The sequence below is a fragment of the Lonchura striata genome, chromosome 4, assembly GCF_046129695.1.
Source record: "Lonchura striata isolate bLonStr1 chromosome 4, bLonStr1.mat, whole genome shotgun sequence".
NCBI classification, from domain to species: Eukaryota; Metazoa; Chordata; class Aves; order Passeriformes; family Estrildidae; genus Lonchura; species Lonchura striata.
The window spans coordinates 66288518-66303251 of record NC_134606.1 but is presented as its reverse complement, the minus strand read 5'-3'; the positions used below and the strand labels follow the sequence as shown (position 1 = coordinate 66303251).

The 14734-nt window shown below is 52.8% G+C and overlaps 2 protein-coding genes across 3 annotated transcripts; both read right to left on the bottom strand.

Moving 5' to 3' along the window:
* Positions 1-482: 482 nt before the first annotated feature.
* On the bottom strand, positions 483-4428 carry MEPE (matrix extracellular phosphoglycoprotein). Its single transcript, XM_077782590.1, has 4 exons — positions 4369-4428; positions 2751-2804; positions 2518-2610; positions 483-2417 (listed from the first exon to the last, which is right to left on the bottom strand). The coding sequence occupies exons 1-4, from the start codon at positions 4426-4428 to the stop codon at positions 483-485; spliced, it is 2142 nt and encodes a 713-aa protein (XP_077638716.1).
* A 2836-nt stretch (positions 4429-7264) lies between these two features.
* On the bottom strand, positions 7265-13854 carry IBSP (integrin binding sialoprotein). Of its 2 annotated transcripts, XM_021526524.3 has the most exons (8): positions 13679-13854; positions 13096-13166; positions 10955-11019; positions 10827-10877; positions 10631-10702; positions 10390-10443; positions 8357-8458; positions 7265-8062 (listed from the first exon to the last, which is right to left on the bottom strand). In XM_021526524.3, exons 3-8 carry the CDS (start codon positions 11006-11008, stop codon positions 7484-7486), a joined length of 912 nt encoding a protein of 303 aa, XP_021382199.1. In that variant the 5' UTR covers positions 11009-11019; positions 13096-13166; positions 13679-13854; the 3' UTR covers positions 7265-7483. The 2 variants fall into 2 exon arrangements, with proteins under 2 accessions (XP_021382199.1, XP_021382200.1); XM_021526525.3 differs by lacking the exons at positions 13096-13166; positions 13679-13854 and adding an exon at positions 12088-12125.
* Between the last annotated feature and the right edge of the window lie 880 nt (positions 13855-14734).

The following is a 14734-nucleotide window of genomic DNA, read 5'->3' as shown; positions in this document are numbered from 1 at the left end:
AAATGGCAGGGCCAGGGATGTGCTAGGGCCAGAAACCCCCTTATGCCTAGGGACCAGCCCACTCCCAGCACGGTGCTTGTGGCAGTGACTGCCTGAAGTCCCATTGCAAACACCAGAGTCAGCAGATCCTCAGGTACAGAAACGCCTTTATTTCTCCAGTAGGCTGGAAGTGAAACAGCGAGGACAGAGGCTTTTTCTCAATGCTTCCTTAGTTGCTTTGCATCAGTGCACAAACACCGCTACCCTATGCCCTGTAGCATAGCTGCTGTTCCCTAGCACACCCACAGTACATTCCTGCTGCTGTGCCATGTGCAGCCTCCCCCAGATTAACAGCAGATTGCGTGAACCAGTGATTTTTTGGCTCCTGGGCTGCGAAGCACCGTGTGCCCCCAGCAACCTGCCCCTCACCCAGGCAAGAGCAGAGCCCGCAGTGGGGATGCCAAGGCAGAAAATGCGGCGTGCGGGGTGGTGCCGGCCGTGCCTCAGAGCGGCCCCTGGATCCAGCGGCCCTGCGGGTACCCCGAGGGCTGCAGCCCCGCCTGCCCGCTCTCGCTGTGGCTGCCCCGCTCCCCCTCGGAGGACTGGCTGCTGTCGGAGCTCCCGAGGCCGGGGTAGGGGCCCTGGGGGCCGCCGAGGCTGTAGAAGGCCCGCTCGCGGACGTGGAGCTCGTCGGCGCGCTTCAGCTGGTCCAGCTGCCGGCTGCGGCCCAGCACGGCCACGGTGCCCGGCGCCGCGGCGCCCAGCCTCCCGCCCGGCTGCCCGCGCCGCCGGCCGCCCCCGGCCCGCGGCGCTGCCGTCGCGCTCGCTCCGCCTCGGCCCCGCTCCCGGCCCGCTGCCGTGCTGCCCGTGTCTCGCCCTGCCTGTGGGGCAGGGCTGCCTCCTGCTTTGGCGGCATGAGACCTGCCCCCAGCATCGCCATCAGAGCCGCCAGCGCTCGTCTGGGCCCCGCTCGCTGCCCAGCCGCTGGGTTTCCCACTTGGTGCGGTGTCCACCCTGGGTGTCTTGGCGAGCCCTGCTCCCCCTGGACGGACCCTCACCCCTGCCCCTTCCGCACGGGAGGGTCTGGAGGTGGCTGTGCCTGCTTCCCCACTGCCTCCTCTGCCCAGCACAGTGCCCGTGCCTGCCCTGTGGCTGCTGGCTGTCACCGACGGCGTGGTGCGGTCCCCCTCGGTCGCGGCCGGGCGGATGCCGGCCCCCTTGGCTGGGACAGCAACAGTGGCCTCCGTGTCATCCCAGTGGTGGGGGGTCGTGGTAGCCACACGGTCTGGCTTCCCCTTGGACTTCTGTCCCTCTCCTCTCTCCTCATCGTCATCTTTCCCGTGGATTCTGGTCACTGTGGAGCTGCTAGTGTCACCACTAGTGACTGTCCAGGCGACAGGGGTTACCAGTCCTCTATCAACGCCAATGGTGGTGGCACCTTCCTCATCCTCTCCAGTGAGATGGCCGTCCCTGAGGCTGCTGGCAAGGCTGTCCCCGCGGGTTGGGGTGGCTCTGGTGGCCATTCTTTCGGGCTGCCTGTGGGCAGGGATGCTGTCATCTTCACCACTGGGTGCCGCAGTGACGTCCAGCCTGCGGAGGGGCCTGCCGCTTCCCACAGAGGGGATGCTGTCATTCTCCCTACCCACGGTGACACCAGCCTGCGTGGTTTCCTGCTCCCCCACATGGATGTTCGCCCTCCCAATGAAGATGTTAACCTCGTCATCCTTGCCTGGAGAGAACTGGGTGAAGCCATTGGCCCTGTCTGTGCTGCCCAGGCTCCCACGGGTGACGGTGACACTGCCTGAATCGGGGATGTAATCATATTCATCCACACCTGCGGCATCCACTAGGACATCCTCCATCTTCTCAGTGACAGAGGACAAAGCAATGCCTCCTGTCCCTGTACCCTGCTTAACACCCTCCTGCCCTTGGCCAGAGACAGTGGCCTCCCCGCTGCCCTCATCCCCTGCCCCTCTGGTAGTAGGGGCCCTCTCCCTCCCAGCAAACACGGCTCCCCCCCCCGGAGTCACCCTGGGGGCACCATCATCCTTATCCTCACTCCTGACACTGGACCTGTTCCCCACCACAACCTCACTGGGGCGTTCACCCTGAGAGAGAACGGGAGCACCGCCATCAACTTCCACCACGAAATCCAGATCGCCGCTGCCCTCTGAGCTGGATGGGATGGGACCCATGCCACCACCACTGCCCCGCGCTCGTGTGCCGGTGCCAGGGTGAGGACTGGGGCCATCCTTGCTGATGCCTGGGGTGCTGTGGGGTTTAGGTTTGAAGACAATCCCATACTCGACTACTTCAGTGCTGCTGTTGTCACTGTGCTTTGGGGCCGTCCCAGCCGACCCAGCCGGTGGCTCTCGTCTGGCATTATCCTCATCCAGCCGGTGGCTGGGGATGATGCTCTGGTGGCCAGCCTCTTCTTTCTGTGGAGTACACACAAGGGAGAGGTCAGGGTGATGGATTGTTGCTGGGGGCACCGCAGCCAAGCCGGGATCCAGCAGTGTCCCCTGGCCACCGCCTTACCTTTATCTGTGTCTGGTTCCTCCGCGTCGAGTATGAGTATACATATTTGAAAATGTAGAAGCCATGCTTGGCGTTGCAGCTTTTCAGAAGTATCTGGTGGGGAAGAAAATAACCAAAACCCACCATTTTCTTATTAATTACATTGGCAGAAGTTTCCCTTTCTGTATCTGGCACTGCAGTAGAATCCCATGACTACCCACTGAGGCCCCAGGAGGTGGCAGAAGGATACATACCCGGTGTTGTCCCACACAGTTCCCAGCAGCTCTCCTAGGCAGCGGCGGTGGCACCTGTGGGCAGCAAAACACAGGCAAGAGCTGAGGCATCGAATATTGCCTCAGCATACAGGCAGCTGCCACTGCCCACTGCTGACCATCCACCTTTTCCCACCTTCAGGGAAGGGTGGGAAAAGTGCATTGATAAGCCAATAAATTCCCAGGCACTACCTGGGGTGCTGACTTAAAGACAGCAGTAGTAGGAAAGGTCAAAATCCCATTTCCAGGATCCGAAAAGTATTGTGAATTTTGCTACAGCATGATTGTATTGCATGATAGCTTTCATAGGGTATTATTGATAAATAACAAATAATATTTTCCTGGAGACTGCTGCAGAGGATTTTACCACAGAGCATTTTTAATACATAGTACCACTGCTCAAAAAAGAATGCTCCAGCTTACTGCTTGGATCTGCCTGTGATGAGAGTCCGGAGCTGGTTAACTGGTGGAGTTTACAGCCAGTGTTTGCTGAGCTACTGAGCAGCGACCTCTGTGTCCTCACGGCTGGGTTTCTGTATATGCTTGCAGGCTTCCAGCTCTCCCTGATTATCCTGGCATCTTTTGGTGGGCATTGGCTAGTGCATCTCTCAGGGTTGGGGGACCTACTGCTGGTAGCTGAGCACCACAAAGCCATTTCAGGCATTCCCTACATGCCAGAGTGAGAGACAGCCCCATGGAGGGGAGTCCTCTTTGATTTCAGAAAAATTAGTCACTGAAACATCCCAAGCCCATCTGAAGGGGCAGAAACACACCCCAAAGTATTGAATATTCCCAGGTTGTTTCATTGTTTGTGAACAGTGTCAAAGCTCTGGTCACACAGCATAGCATTAATTCCCATCTGTGCCCCTATCTGAAAAGCAAATCTGTGCTGATTTATTGCCTTCCCCTGGGCTGCTCTGCTGCAGACTGGGTTGTGAGAGTTTGCTCTGTGGGGTAAAGACTCAAGAGAAGGGGGTAAAATACACATGGGAGGAGGAGCCTTCTCAGAGAAGATGGGATTTCCCTCCTCCCTATCCTGACAAAAAGCAAACCTTTTCTAGGAGCAGACTTTCACCCTAGCTATGTATTTAGTAAGCTGAGCAACAGTTATGCAGGACAAAAATGGCTCATCTTCGTTTGCCCTGGTTTTAGTTAAATTTCTCAAAATTTCACATTAGAAGAGCTGGAAAATATTGTGGGCACCCCGCTGACCACTGTTCCCCACACAGGTAAGATGAGCACCCTTCCCATACCTCCCTTCCTGTGGCTTGGCTCAGGCTGTTCACAGGCCAAAAGCACCGGGCAGATCCCAGATCCACAGAAATCCAGGAGAAGAGGTACCAGCCACCCAGACAGACACTTGTGCAATGCTCTGATTGCTAAACTGAAGGGACATGCTCAGCCCCCTCAGTGTTAATATATATATTTTTCTTCTGGGCTCGCTTCTGCTGTCCACCTTACTCCCTTCCCCAGGCACTAGAGGTGGTGTACACAACTACAGCCCATGTGTTCCCGCTGCTGAAAGCATGCCAAGATGCACAGGATAGCACATCTCATGCTTCCAGCAGTATGCTGAGAACCCAGGAAAAGCCATACTCACGGGTGTGGCGAGGGTTGTGCTGAGCAGGCACAGGCACAGACAGGCAAGGGATGCTTGCATCTTGGGCTGCTCCTGGAGGTACAAAGTGAAGCGTTGCTGCAGTTTGTCTTCCTGGGACTTGTGGTCCTCAATAATCCTGGTTAGCAGCGACCTAAAAGCCCCTGCTATCCCAAAGCTCCCACGGCAGGAGGGTTTTCCAGTGACCTCAGCTTTTCCCAGGCTTTGTGGTGGCCCTTGGCATTGTCCTGCCTCTTTGCATCCCTCACAACAAGGGCAATGCTCTCACCACATGCTTAGGGCACAGCCAGCAGCTCTGAGTGGGAGCTCTGACACTGCCTATTAAACTGCCTAACTTCCTCTGTCAAAGCAGCTTGGGTGGATATTTGCCATAAATGATCCCTCAAAGTTGCTGCAAGCAAAGCTGTTTGTAAATCTGAATTAAGAAAGCAGCAGGCTTTCACAGCACTAATAAATGGCAGCAGGCAATACCTCCATTGGCCAATAATTCTCATTTCACCCAACCACTCTTGCTTGAGCTTGCAGGTCCATCCCAGTGACTGAAGACATACCAGTGTTACTACAGGAAACACCAGAAGGAAATTCATGCACAAGGATCAGCAGTACAAAAGCAATGTAAGCTCAAGAGATGTGCACAGCCAAGGATTGGGATGTCCCCATCCCCATTGTGGCTTGCCCAGAGTGAAAGCAGGAGAAGCCCTGGCAGCAGAGTTGAAGGGCTAGGGAGAGACTGGGCAGGAAGCTAGATAAGCAGATTACCTTTTCCTGTTGGAGGCAGGTCCCAGTGGAGACTGTGGAGCCTGTGCCCACTTTGCTGAAATTTAAAGTTGGCCCCAGGTGCACAGAGCCAATCAGCTCCTGCCCAGGGACATTTGTCAGCTCTGGCAGCACTCACAGATAACCAGGGGGAGTAATTTCCAGCTAAAAATGTGTTTGTGGTAAAAGACAGCTATCAAATGTTCCACCTGGCTGGATAAACAGAAAGCATAGTTTATAAATATCTCTTCTGAAGGCAAAATTGCTCAATGATTAGTGCAGATCTTAGTGTGGCACCCATCCAGCTTGGTTATCGATAAGAGGGTGTGCAGTGGGTCTTGGCTTGCTCACTGTGACTAACATGGGAAAGCCAGCAGGGCTGCAGAAATGGAAGGGCAAGATCCAGAGCCAGGCCTGGTCCTGGCCCTTTGGCACAGAAGGGCAGTGTTGGCAAAGCTGAGAGCCACCACCATGCTGTGTCTTCTGACACTTGCTTTTTGGGTTTCAACCTCAACTCCTCTGAACTAAACCTGTGCAAGTGCAAAATAGAAGAGTGGCAAAAAAGAAAAAAAAAAATTATATTTTCTCATGCGCTGCTTGCACAGGTCTCTTTGGGCCCAGCTTCATTACGAAGAAGTGCTAAAAGGGTGTGCACGATGTACAAGCCCTCCTTCTCCCTACCTCTACTTTTGGTGGCATTGCTGGTCACCTACACCCTTGCCACGAAGGGTTTCCAGTGCTGAAGCCAGCCTGGCTCAGGCAGTCACTGTGGTGCTGATGGTGACAGCAGCTCCCATCCCACTCTCCACTCTGCCCTAACCCAAACCCTGGGAGCTGGCATGACTCCTGCATTATCACCAGAAATGCTTAAACCATCAGCATCCAGCCTCAAGCAGGAGCTTGAGGGAGTGGCAGTCGGATGCCACCCCCCAGGGAGGCCAGCCCATGTGCCTTGGTTCCTGGAGGAGAGCCTTTGACAGATGCCCGGGGGATTGACGCACATGGGACTGGGCTACGCGCCCTGTAGGAACAGGGCCCAGCCCCTGGCAGTGCCAGGGCCCTTTGTCCATGCCAGTTCCCTGACGTATCTGGGCACCCCCTGGGGATGTGGTTGATGGAACTCTTGTGTTCCATCACACCAGCCATGAGTGCATGCAGGGCTCCTCAGTGCCCCCATAGGAATTTGTCCCCAGGGGTGCCAACGTTGCAGGCAGCACCTCCTGCCTCCCCAGAAGCTGCAGCCTGGCTTTGGCATACGTAAGAAGTTTTGTACAGTGGCCAGCAACTTGCTGCTGCAGAAATAGACTAGTTCTGCAGTTGGACCTACATCAGAAGCTGAACTCAGGCTCCCTTCCTAGGAGTGCAAGAGCAGCATGGTACCTGCCATAAATTGTTCATAAGGGCCATCACTATTCCCAGATGGTGGCATCTGCCTGGAACCCAGTGGGATTTGTTCTAACCCTGACCATAATGCAGATCACCAGTTGGCCAGGGATCCTGAGGACTCTCAGCTAGGCATCCCCATCGCTGATGGAGGAGGGGAGTGGATACACCACTGTCACTGTGACAGCCCTACCTTGCTCTGGGAATGAGGACGTATGACAGGGACATTTTGGGCTGCAGTACTGGTGTTCAAGACACACATCCAAGTTGCCCAGCCTTGTACCTACATGCCTGATGGAGGGACAAAGCAAAGCCCTCATTACAAGGGTGTGCATCTACAGCTAGTGATGCACAGAAAGAGAAATTAATGGTTTTACCCTTATTAACATTACCTGGTGTGTGGTCAGGCCATGGGAGGCACATTACCAAGGAATAGAAGACATGATAAAGTTATCACTGCTCACTTATTGGAAATTCACATCAACTTTACATAAAATGTGGCTGTAACCCCACAGCAGTGTCCCTAAGAGCACCCTTTCATTTTTCAGAGGGCACTCTACAGAAGCTTTCCGTGTTAGCCTTGCTGTTCCTCCCTCCTTTCATGTGCATCTGAGCTGGAATAACAAGATTCTGCCCTAAGCATCATGGGCAACTGTAGCCCCTCAGCCCCTCAGCAAGCACTGTGCTGCTGCACTGACCCCAGAAAATTTGGCAGCAAACCTTTTGTCATCAACAAGCTCAGTTCAGTTGCTTTATTATTTCATTTCATTTCATTTTATTTCATTTCATTTCATTTCATTTCACTTTGCAAGATACCAAAAAAAAAAAAAAAAAAGCCTAGGATGGAGCCAGCGTGCATGGCAAGATGCCTGGCATCCCCTCTGGCATGTGGTGGCTCCAGGGATCCTTCAAATGCACCTTCCTGAGTGGCTGGGGCTGGCAGGGCTGTCCCCCCTGCTCACTGGCTGTAGTAGTAATCCTGGCCATACACATCGTACCCGTGCCCTTTGTAGTAGCCGTACTCATCCTCATAGGCCCGGTAGCTGTCCCCACGTGCGTACTCATCCTGATCCTCGTACCCCCCCTCAGTGGTGCCCTCCTCACCCCGGCTGTGGTCCCTGGCTGTCACATCATACTCCCACAGCTCCCCAACTGTGGTGGCATCTGTGGTGGCATCTGTGGGTCCCCCATCATCTATAGTGGTCGCCTGTGTCAGACCCTCTTCGTTGGTGGTGCTTGCAATGGTGGTGGCTTCAGCTTCCTCTTCCTCCTCCTCTTCCTCTTCTTCTTCTTCTTCTTCCTCCTCTTCCCCTTCTTCCTCTTCCTCAGCTTCACCAGTGGCCTCCTCAGCCGCCACAGTGCCATTGCCATGAGGTCCAATACCCTCTGTGGTATTGGTGCTTGTGCCATTGACACCATTCTCATTCTCATCTACTTCTTCGTCCTCCTCTTCCTCTTCATTCTCATCACTGTCTTCATTTTCAGAGTCTTCCTCCTTGTTGGCAGTCCTCTGCCTGATCCTTTGGCAGCCCTCGCTCTGGCAGAGGGAAGACAGCACAGCATTACTCAGATGTCAGGAGGCTGCAGCTCCATGTGGGAAGGGGAAGGTATGGGCACAACTGAGCATCCCCCCACACATTGCACGGCAGGACTGTCTTTCTGGGGTATCCCTTCCAGCCCCAGGTTAATGCCCAGAGCTTGGTCCAGCTATCGGTATTTCCACAGCAACCCCTCAAGCAGAAACAGGGTGCAGGCCATCCCATGGGTACAAGCCAGCATGCAGTGAACAGTCCCCTCCCCATGGGTCTCCCTCTAGCTCCCCAAACCACACCTGCTGGGGGGATGTGACATCTCCTGTCAGTGCACCTTGGCAGTCCTCAGGGGCTACTCCAGCGGGGTGTCCAGCTGCCTTGGTGCCAGCATAAAATGGTTCCTACAAGAACAGGTACAGGACAGGGCAGGGGGTCAGCAGCTGGAGTGCAGCACAGGCCTCCCAGCAGCGAGAGGGGTACAGAGCATCCACACAGAGCATTTGGGCATTGCTCTGAGTTCCTTGCTTTCCCACAGGTCTTGTTCCAGGCTGAAATGTAGAAGCTGCAGCAGGGCAACTGGAGCTGTGCAATTATGTGGTGGTGGCTGGAGTTGGGTGTTTCCATTCTGGCTCCACATTTTGCTTTGCAAAGCATCTAAAGGTTTTCTTCTGAAGTTTCCTCCCCCAGTTTCCAGTAAACAAAGAAAGCCACAGGCACACTACATGTGGACACACTGCATGTCATGTGTGGACGGTCAGTGAGAGTGTGACGGCTCAAAGTCAGGCCTGAGCCCAAACCCCACCAGCAATCAGCTATTGGCAACACTTGGCTCCAGAGATCAGCAGCAGAGCCGGGGGTGCACGGCTAAAGAAAGGGTAAGAAATAACCCAAATGCAAACAGAGCCTGGAGCAGACACTGAGGAACTGGTGGGGAATTCACCCAGGGCCCAGCCTGGGAGGTGGAGCCCAGCCATGGCAGGAACACCTGAGGTCAATGTCATCGCTGCCCTGGGCAACCCCTGCTGCTCACATGCCCAGACCAAGGATGGCTACCCTGGCATTTTGGGGCACCTCAGACCTTGACATACAGGTGCACCTGCTGGCAGAGAAAATCCAGGCTGCTCTCCTCTCCAACAGGAGAGCCATCAAATTGCACAGTGCAGCCAGCTGTGCCAGTGGAAGCAATGCTTCCTATACAGCAGACTATATAATTCTTTTCCCATACCTATATACTTGATAATGCTTTTTACATACCTATAACTGACCTTGGGGCCTTTTAGCACAATTCATCTTGCTGACCACCCTGACAGTGAAGGTGCATCCCTGCATGGGAACAACCCTCCAAATGAAAAGGGCAGACCTAAAGAGCAGCTACATTACTGCATACCAGTTAATTTCTTCCTGAGAAATGAAATTCCACCTGTTGCTGCCCATCCCACTGCTCAAATTTATCCCTAGAGATTGCAGTGGTAGGGGAGAGAAACAGGTAAAAAGGGGGCAAACTGCAGGGAGGTGCCAGGGCTGGCACAGGGGCCAACCCCATGCTATATCCCAAACCCTGACAGGCCCCCAAAGCAGAGTTCCCTGGCTTTCATTAAATAACTGTTAAAAAAGAAAAAAATAAAAGACTTGATTAGGTGTGACACACAGGATTCTAAGCATACCAGATCCTTATTTCAAAGCACCTGTGTGCCTGAGACCAAATGGACTATTTTTGAGCACTTGCAGCCCAATAAGGCACAAAAGATCCTTGTTACCCCTTACATTTAATTTTGGACCTGAGTTGCTCTCACAGCTACAGAGGTGCCCAAGCTCCCAGTGATCCAGCAGACAGGACCAGCTTTACCACCTGACTGGTACAAATTTGACTTTCCCAATATAGCATCAGCTTGTGTCACTCCACAGACACACATGCAGAGCATAACTGGATTTTCCATAGGGATGTTCTCAGTGCCATAGGGGTAACAGACTCTGAAAGAGAAAGGTAACAGGAGTTCTTAACAGCACTTTTTTCCTTGTGTGAAACTCCCTGGTTCTGTTCTTTGGCCTGTCCTGCTCCTTTCTGAGCTGCTGGAAATGGAAACACAGAGAATTTGTTTCAGAGTTGTATGGTGCAACCCCTGCCCAGGAAGAAAACAGAAAGCAAAAGGAAAATATTGACCAAAAAAAAAAAAACCAAAATAAGGTCCAGAGTAGAAAATCCAGTTATATCCAGAGTGCAAGCCTGTGGGAAGTCAGTGACCACAAATGCTGATGAGCAGAGACTAGAAAACCAAAGACAGTTCCCAAATTCCCGTATTTGTTTTGCAGGCTGCTGGTTTGCCATACTCACCCCCTCTTCCTCCTCCTCCGAGCCATCCCCCTCTTCCTCAGATGAGTCACTGCCCTAAGGAGAGGAAAAACCAAGTTGGAGGCAGGTGGGTGGGTTCCCAGTGGTGTCACGAATACAGTGTTCTGTGCCCATGCCCACAGGCCATGCCAACAGGGCACAGACCATACCTCTATCTCATTTGGGCCAAAGTCTCTGCATTTGGAGGGTGCCAAAGCAGCAGCAACCCCTCGGAAGCACCCACCTGGTACCGTCGCTGCGGGGAATACACGTAGATGTATTTGTACAGGTAGTGCCGGTGCTGCCTCTTGAAAACCTGCCAGGAAAAGGAGGGGGAAATCCCATCAGTCTGGGTCTTGGGTACAGGAGTCACCAAAATGTGCTCTTCCTCCACATCAGCCCCGTGTGGGACTAGGCATGCAGGGTCGGGGAGACCCTACCGCGTTCTCTTCCGAGTCATCCAGCTTGGGTCGCAGCAGCCAGCTCTTGACCTGGGGGAAAGGGTGGGTTGGTACACGCCCCACACCAGCCCCGGCAAGGCCGGGGTCCCCCCTCGCCTGGCACTCACCGAGAAGGTGCTCGCCATCCCCACCAGGCAGACAAACACCAGGACACTCCTCATAGCTGCTGTCTCTAGGAACACCAAAACACATAGAGGGCTTGCTTTTCAGCTAGAAAGCACCAGCACCACTCCAAACCGTCCACATGGCTGTGTCCACATGTGTGAGTGGGGAGAAGAAAAGCTGACCTCCAGCCTTTCCTGCTGAGGTCACCCAACCCCTCTGTAGACCAAATTATTTCTTTCTCTTCTTTCTTTTAAAGATCTGCCTCAACTTCCATGAATATGTTTTGTTTTTTCTAGAAGCCACAAAAAGCCAGAAAAGCAAGTTTCACCATGTAGTGAACTCAAAGCTTACCTGGAGAAGTATGACTTATTCCTGTTTCCCCATTGCCCTTAAGGGAGGGGAGAAAGCCAAGCCCCACTGGAGATGCAACAGGAGCAGCTGGAGTGCTGGGAGCACTGCCCACTGCGGACACCCTTCCATAGTTCCAAGACCTGCTTGGGCTTTGCCCAGGAAGCAGTGCTCCTGGGAATTACACCACAGACAGTGTAACCTCACTGAGGAAAAACAAACAAAATGGAAATAATTGGCTTCACAGCCTGCCATTGGCAAAAATAGCAGTGGCAAGGCACCAATGCAAAGAGCTCCACACAAGCTTAGCTGGAGGGGATTTAGCTCTGGGCAGGTCTGAGCTGACACCCAAAGCACCACAGCACAGCCTGCCCTCCTGCATCAAGGAGAAAGGAGCACACCCAATCCTTCCAGCAGCACCCCAGCCTTCCCCCAGGGAACAATGCTCCCAGCATCCCCCTGAGCTCAACAGGCCCACTAACCTTCCTTTCTCCTCTGCCTGTGTACCAGCAGTGCTTGTAGGGAATTGTTATTACACTTATCTGTGCTTGAAATTTGCTTATATTTGCTTAATTCAGGCTGTAAAACAAGTGGCTACAAGTTTCTCTGATCTCACAGCAAGGCTCTGGATGCTCATCCCCTCCATCCAAGTGCTTCGTGAAGCCACAGATCCAGGAAAGGACTAAAAGCAGCACCCCAATCCTGCCAGCAAGCTGACCCTCCCATCTCCCTGCAAAAAGCAGACATCAATGCATAAGTGAGCAGGGAAAAGCAGCAGCAAGCTTACCCTGCCCCAGCACTGAGAGCTATCCACGGAGTCAGCCGGCACAGATTTCTTCCCGCTGCTGCCCTGCTGGGATATAAGGCCTGGCTTTGCTCCCCCCAGGCCAGTCACCGCCCTGTCCGGAGTGACGCCAGCTCTCCAGCATGCACCAAAAACCCTCCAAAACTTCAACGCTGGCAGATTTGGTGCACAAACATAGCGCCCCATGCCTCTGCCAAACCCAGCGAGGTTTGCGCTGCGCCGCTTAATTGAGGGTCTGGCCTCAGATGTGCGGCTGGGAGGCCAAGATGTAATAACACTTTGGGTTTTAATTAAAAAAAATATTGGGAAATCTGTTCCTGGGGAGTGTCTACCTCCCTTTTTGGGAAATTCTGTCACTGTGTTTTCAAGTAGACAAAAAGACCGACCTTGAAGGCCCAGCCCCACAGCCACTTGTGCAGAGCCGTTAGACCGAAAAAACCCAAAAAACTAACTAAATAAAAAAATTCCCTCTCCAGAATGCCTGCAAAGGCCGTGGTAAGAGAAGGTAAAGAAAAGGGGACTAGATACAGGTGTCACCAGTGCCCCTTTGAGAGCTATTTCCTCCATAGTGTTGCTACAAAATGCATGTCTGCTTTGTTTCTAATGCTCTGCCAACTACGCAGACCCACACAGGGGCCAGCCCAGTCCCCTGCTCTCAAAAATCAGGCATTGCTCAGCTGAAATCTGTGTATGTCCCCAGCAAAGCAGAATAAGGGGGGGAAATGAAAAAAGCCCATCCACATGTGCACTCAAATCACACTGGGGACCTTGGTGACAGGATACAGCAAGCGGATGCTGCCCCCTGCACCCACCTCTGCAGAGATGTCTTTTCTCCTTTACCTATATTTATAATTTCCTGCTTGGATTTCATCCACCCAGCTCTCCAGTGCACCTCTCTCCTTCTTTCCCAGATTTTTCTTGCACTCCTCAGCAAAGATCCCTAAGCTCCTGCACATCTGGGCTGTAGCAGTTCAGGGAATGACTCCTCACCGAATGCAACTTTGCTTCCTGTAGTGGCAAGGAGAGCTGCAAATCCCACTTGATGCTTTCAGAGCTCCAGCCTGAGAAGGAAGAGAAGGAAGAGAAGGGCTGAAAAATAAATCTGTAATGGTCAGCTTAGCTAGTGGTAAAACTGTGGTTATTTAAAACAGGCAAATCCACTTTGTCACAAAATACCTGAATGTTTCTTCTCAAAACTAGGGGCAAAACCAGCCTCAACTACATGCAGGGGAGCCCAGCAGGTACAGGACTACACAGGTACATGATGGGGATTTGTTAGTTGCTGAGGGAACACTATGAACATAACTTGTTTCTGGGGACAGAGAGGTCCCCCATAGCCCATCGAGGGTCCAGAACCCCTGGCAGCAGACCATGCCATATGCCCACCATGCAACCCCTGGGGGCTGCAGAGCACAGCTACCCCACAGGCTTCAAAGCCCCTTGTGTCACTGCAAAGAATCCTAATTATAAGGGAGGCCTGGAGCTGGCCATGGCTTTCAGCTGACACCTTGTGCCAGGAAAACCCACACAAAAAAAAACACCCCCCAAGAAAGAAAAAAAAAAAAAAGCCAACCTCATCCTCAGTTCTGTGCCAACGCAGCAGCCTCTGATAAAGAGAGAGATCAGCATTTGTGAGGATTCCTATGTCCTTCCCAACTCCCATGGGGCTGGAGCAGCTGGAGGGGGTGCCTTGCTGGGCATTCAGGGCAGAGATAGCCCTGGCTTCCCATTCTCCCCTGCTGTCCTAAGCTGCCTGGCCTAGGAAAGCAGTGAGCATGTGCTGGCTTTGAGCTTAAAATTTCATCAGGGCTTGGGAACAGACAGTCCTGGTGGGAGGCAATTTTTAATGTAATTAAAGGGCTTCTGCTCCAGGCTGCTTAAAAAAAATATGGAAAACTGGCTATAAAAACACATATTTCACCCAAGACTCCTAAAAAGCACCAGGATAATTAACATGTGCCAAAGTGCTTTGTGCAGGCAGCACCTATGTTTAGCTCCTGGAGTGGGTGCTGCCCAGGCAGGCTGCCAGCAGCAGCAACCTCACTGGCACCATGGTGAGAGACCAGCAGGGAACTCAGCCAGCACATCCAAAACATTGTCAGTTGAAATTTACTTTTTAAAATTCCTTTAAAAATAATCACATGGCAGGCGTGGAGCATTGGTCCCTTAATGCTTTTGGAAAAACTCCGTCTCTCCAAGGTGGCAGGGCTTGGAGGAATCACCCTTTTGTCTGAAAGGAATCTGTTATTAAAAGCAATTGAAATTTCATAATTATGAAATATAATTTTATAATTATGAAATTATATCACCTTGCTGGAAACAAAACACAGAACAGCTTATCTGCCTCCAAAGGATGGAGTTTTAACCAATGTGGTCTAGTGGGGGGGTTTGCACCAGCCACTGGCCTGAGCTTTGTGCTGCAGCTTGCATCCAGCAAGGGCACCCTGTACATTTTGGGTGTACTTGCACGAGCCCCTGAGGACCTCAGGGTCAGAGTGTCCCTGTCTGGCTTAGGCTGACATGGCTCCTGAGTCCAGATTTAGTTATTATTTTTGCAGAGTGGTAAATGAGCAGAGCAGAGTGCTCCTGCCCTACCCGGGCACACTGCAGGGCTGAAGCCACACCATCC

Coding starts and splice junctions, on each gene's coding strand:
- MEPE (XM_077782590.1), bottom strand. CDS start 4,428: ATGCAAGCATCCCTTGCCTGTCTGTGCCTGTGCCTGCTCAGCACAACC. Junction 2,805..4,368: donor GCACAACCCTCGCCACACCC/GTGAGTATGGCT, acceptor TGCTGCCCACAG/GTGCCACCGCCGCTGCCTAG. Junction 2,611..2,750: donor ACTGTGTGGGACAACACCGG/GTATGTATCCTT, acceptor CTTCCCCACCAG/ATACTTCTGAAAAGCTGCAA.
- IBSP (XM_021526524.3), bottom strand. CDS start 11,008: ATGAGGAGTGTCCTGGTGTTTGTCTGCCTGGTGGGGATGGCGAGCACC. Junction 10,444..10,630: donor CCCCGCAGCGACGGTACCAG/GTGGGTGCTTCC, acceptor TCCTCTCCTTAG/GGCAGTGACTCATCTGAGGA. Junction 8,063..8,356: donor ATGTCACATCCCCCCAGCAG/GTGTGGTTTGGG, acceptor TCCCTCTGCCAG/AGCGAGGGCTGCCAAAGGAT.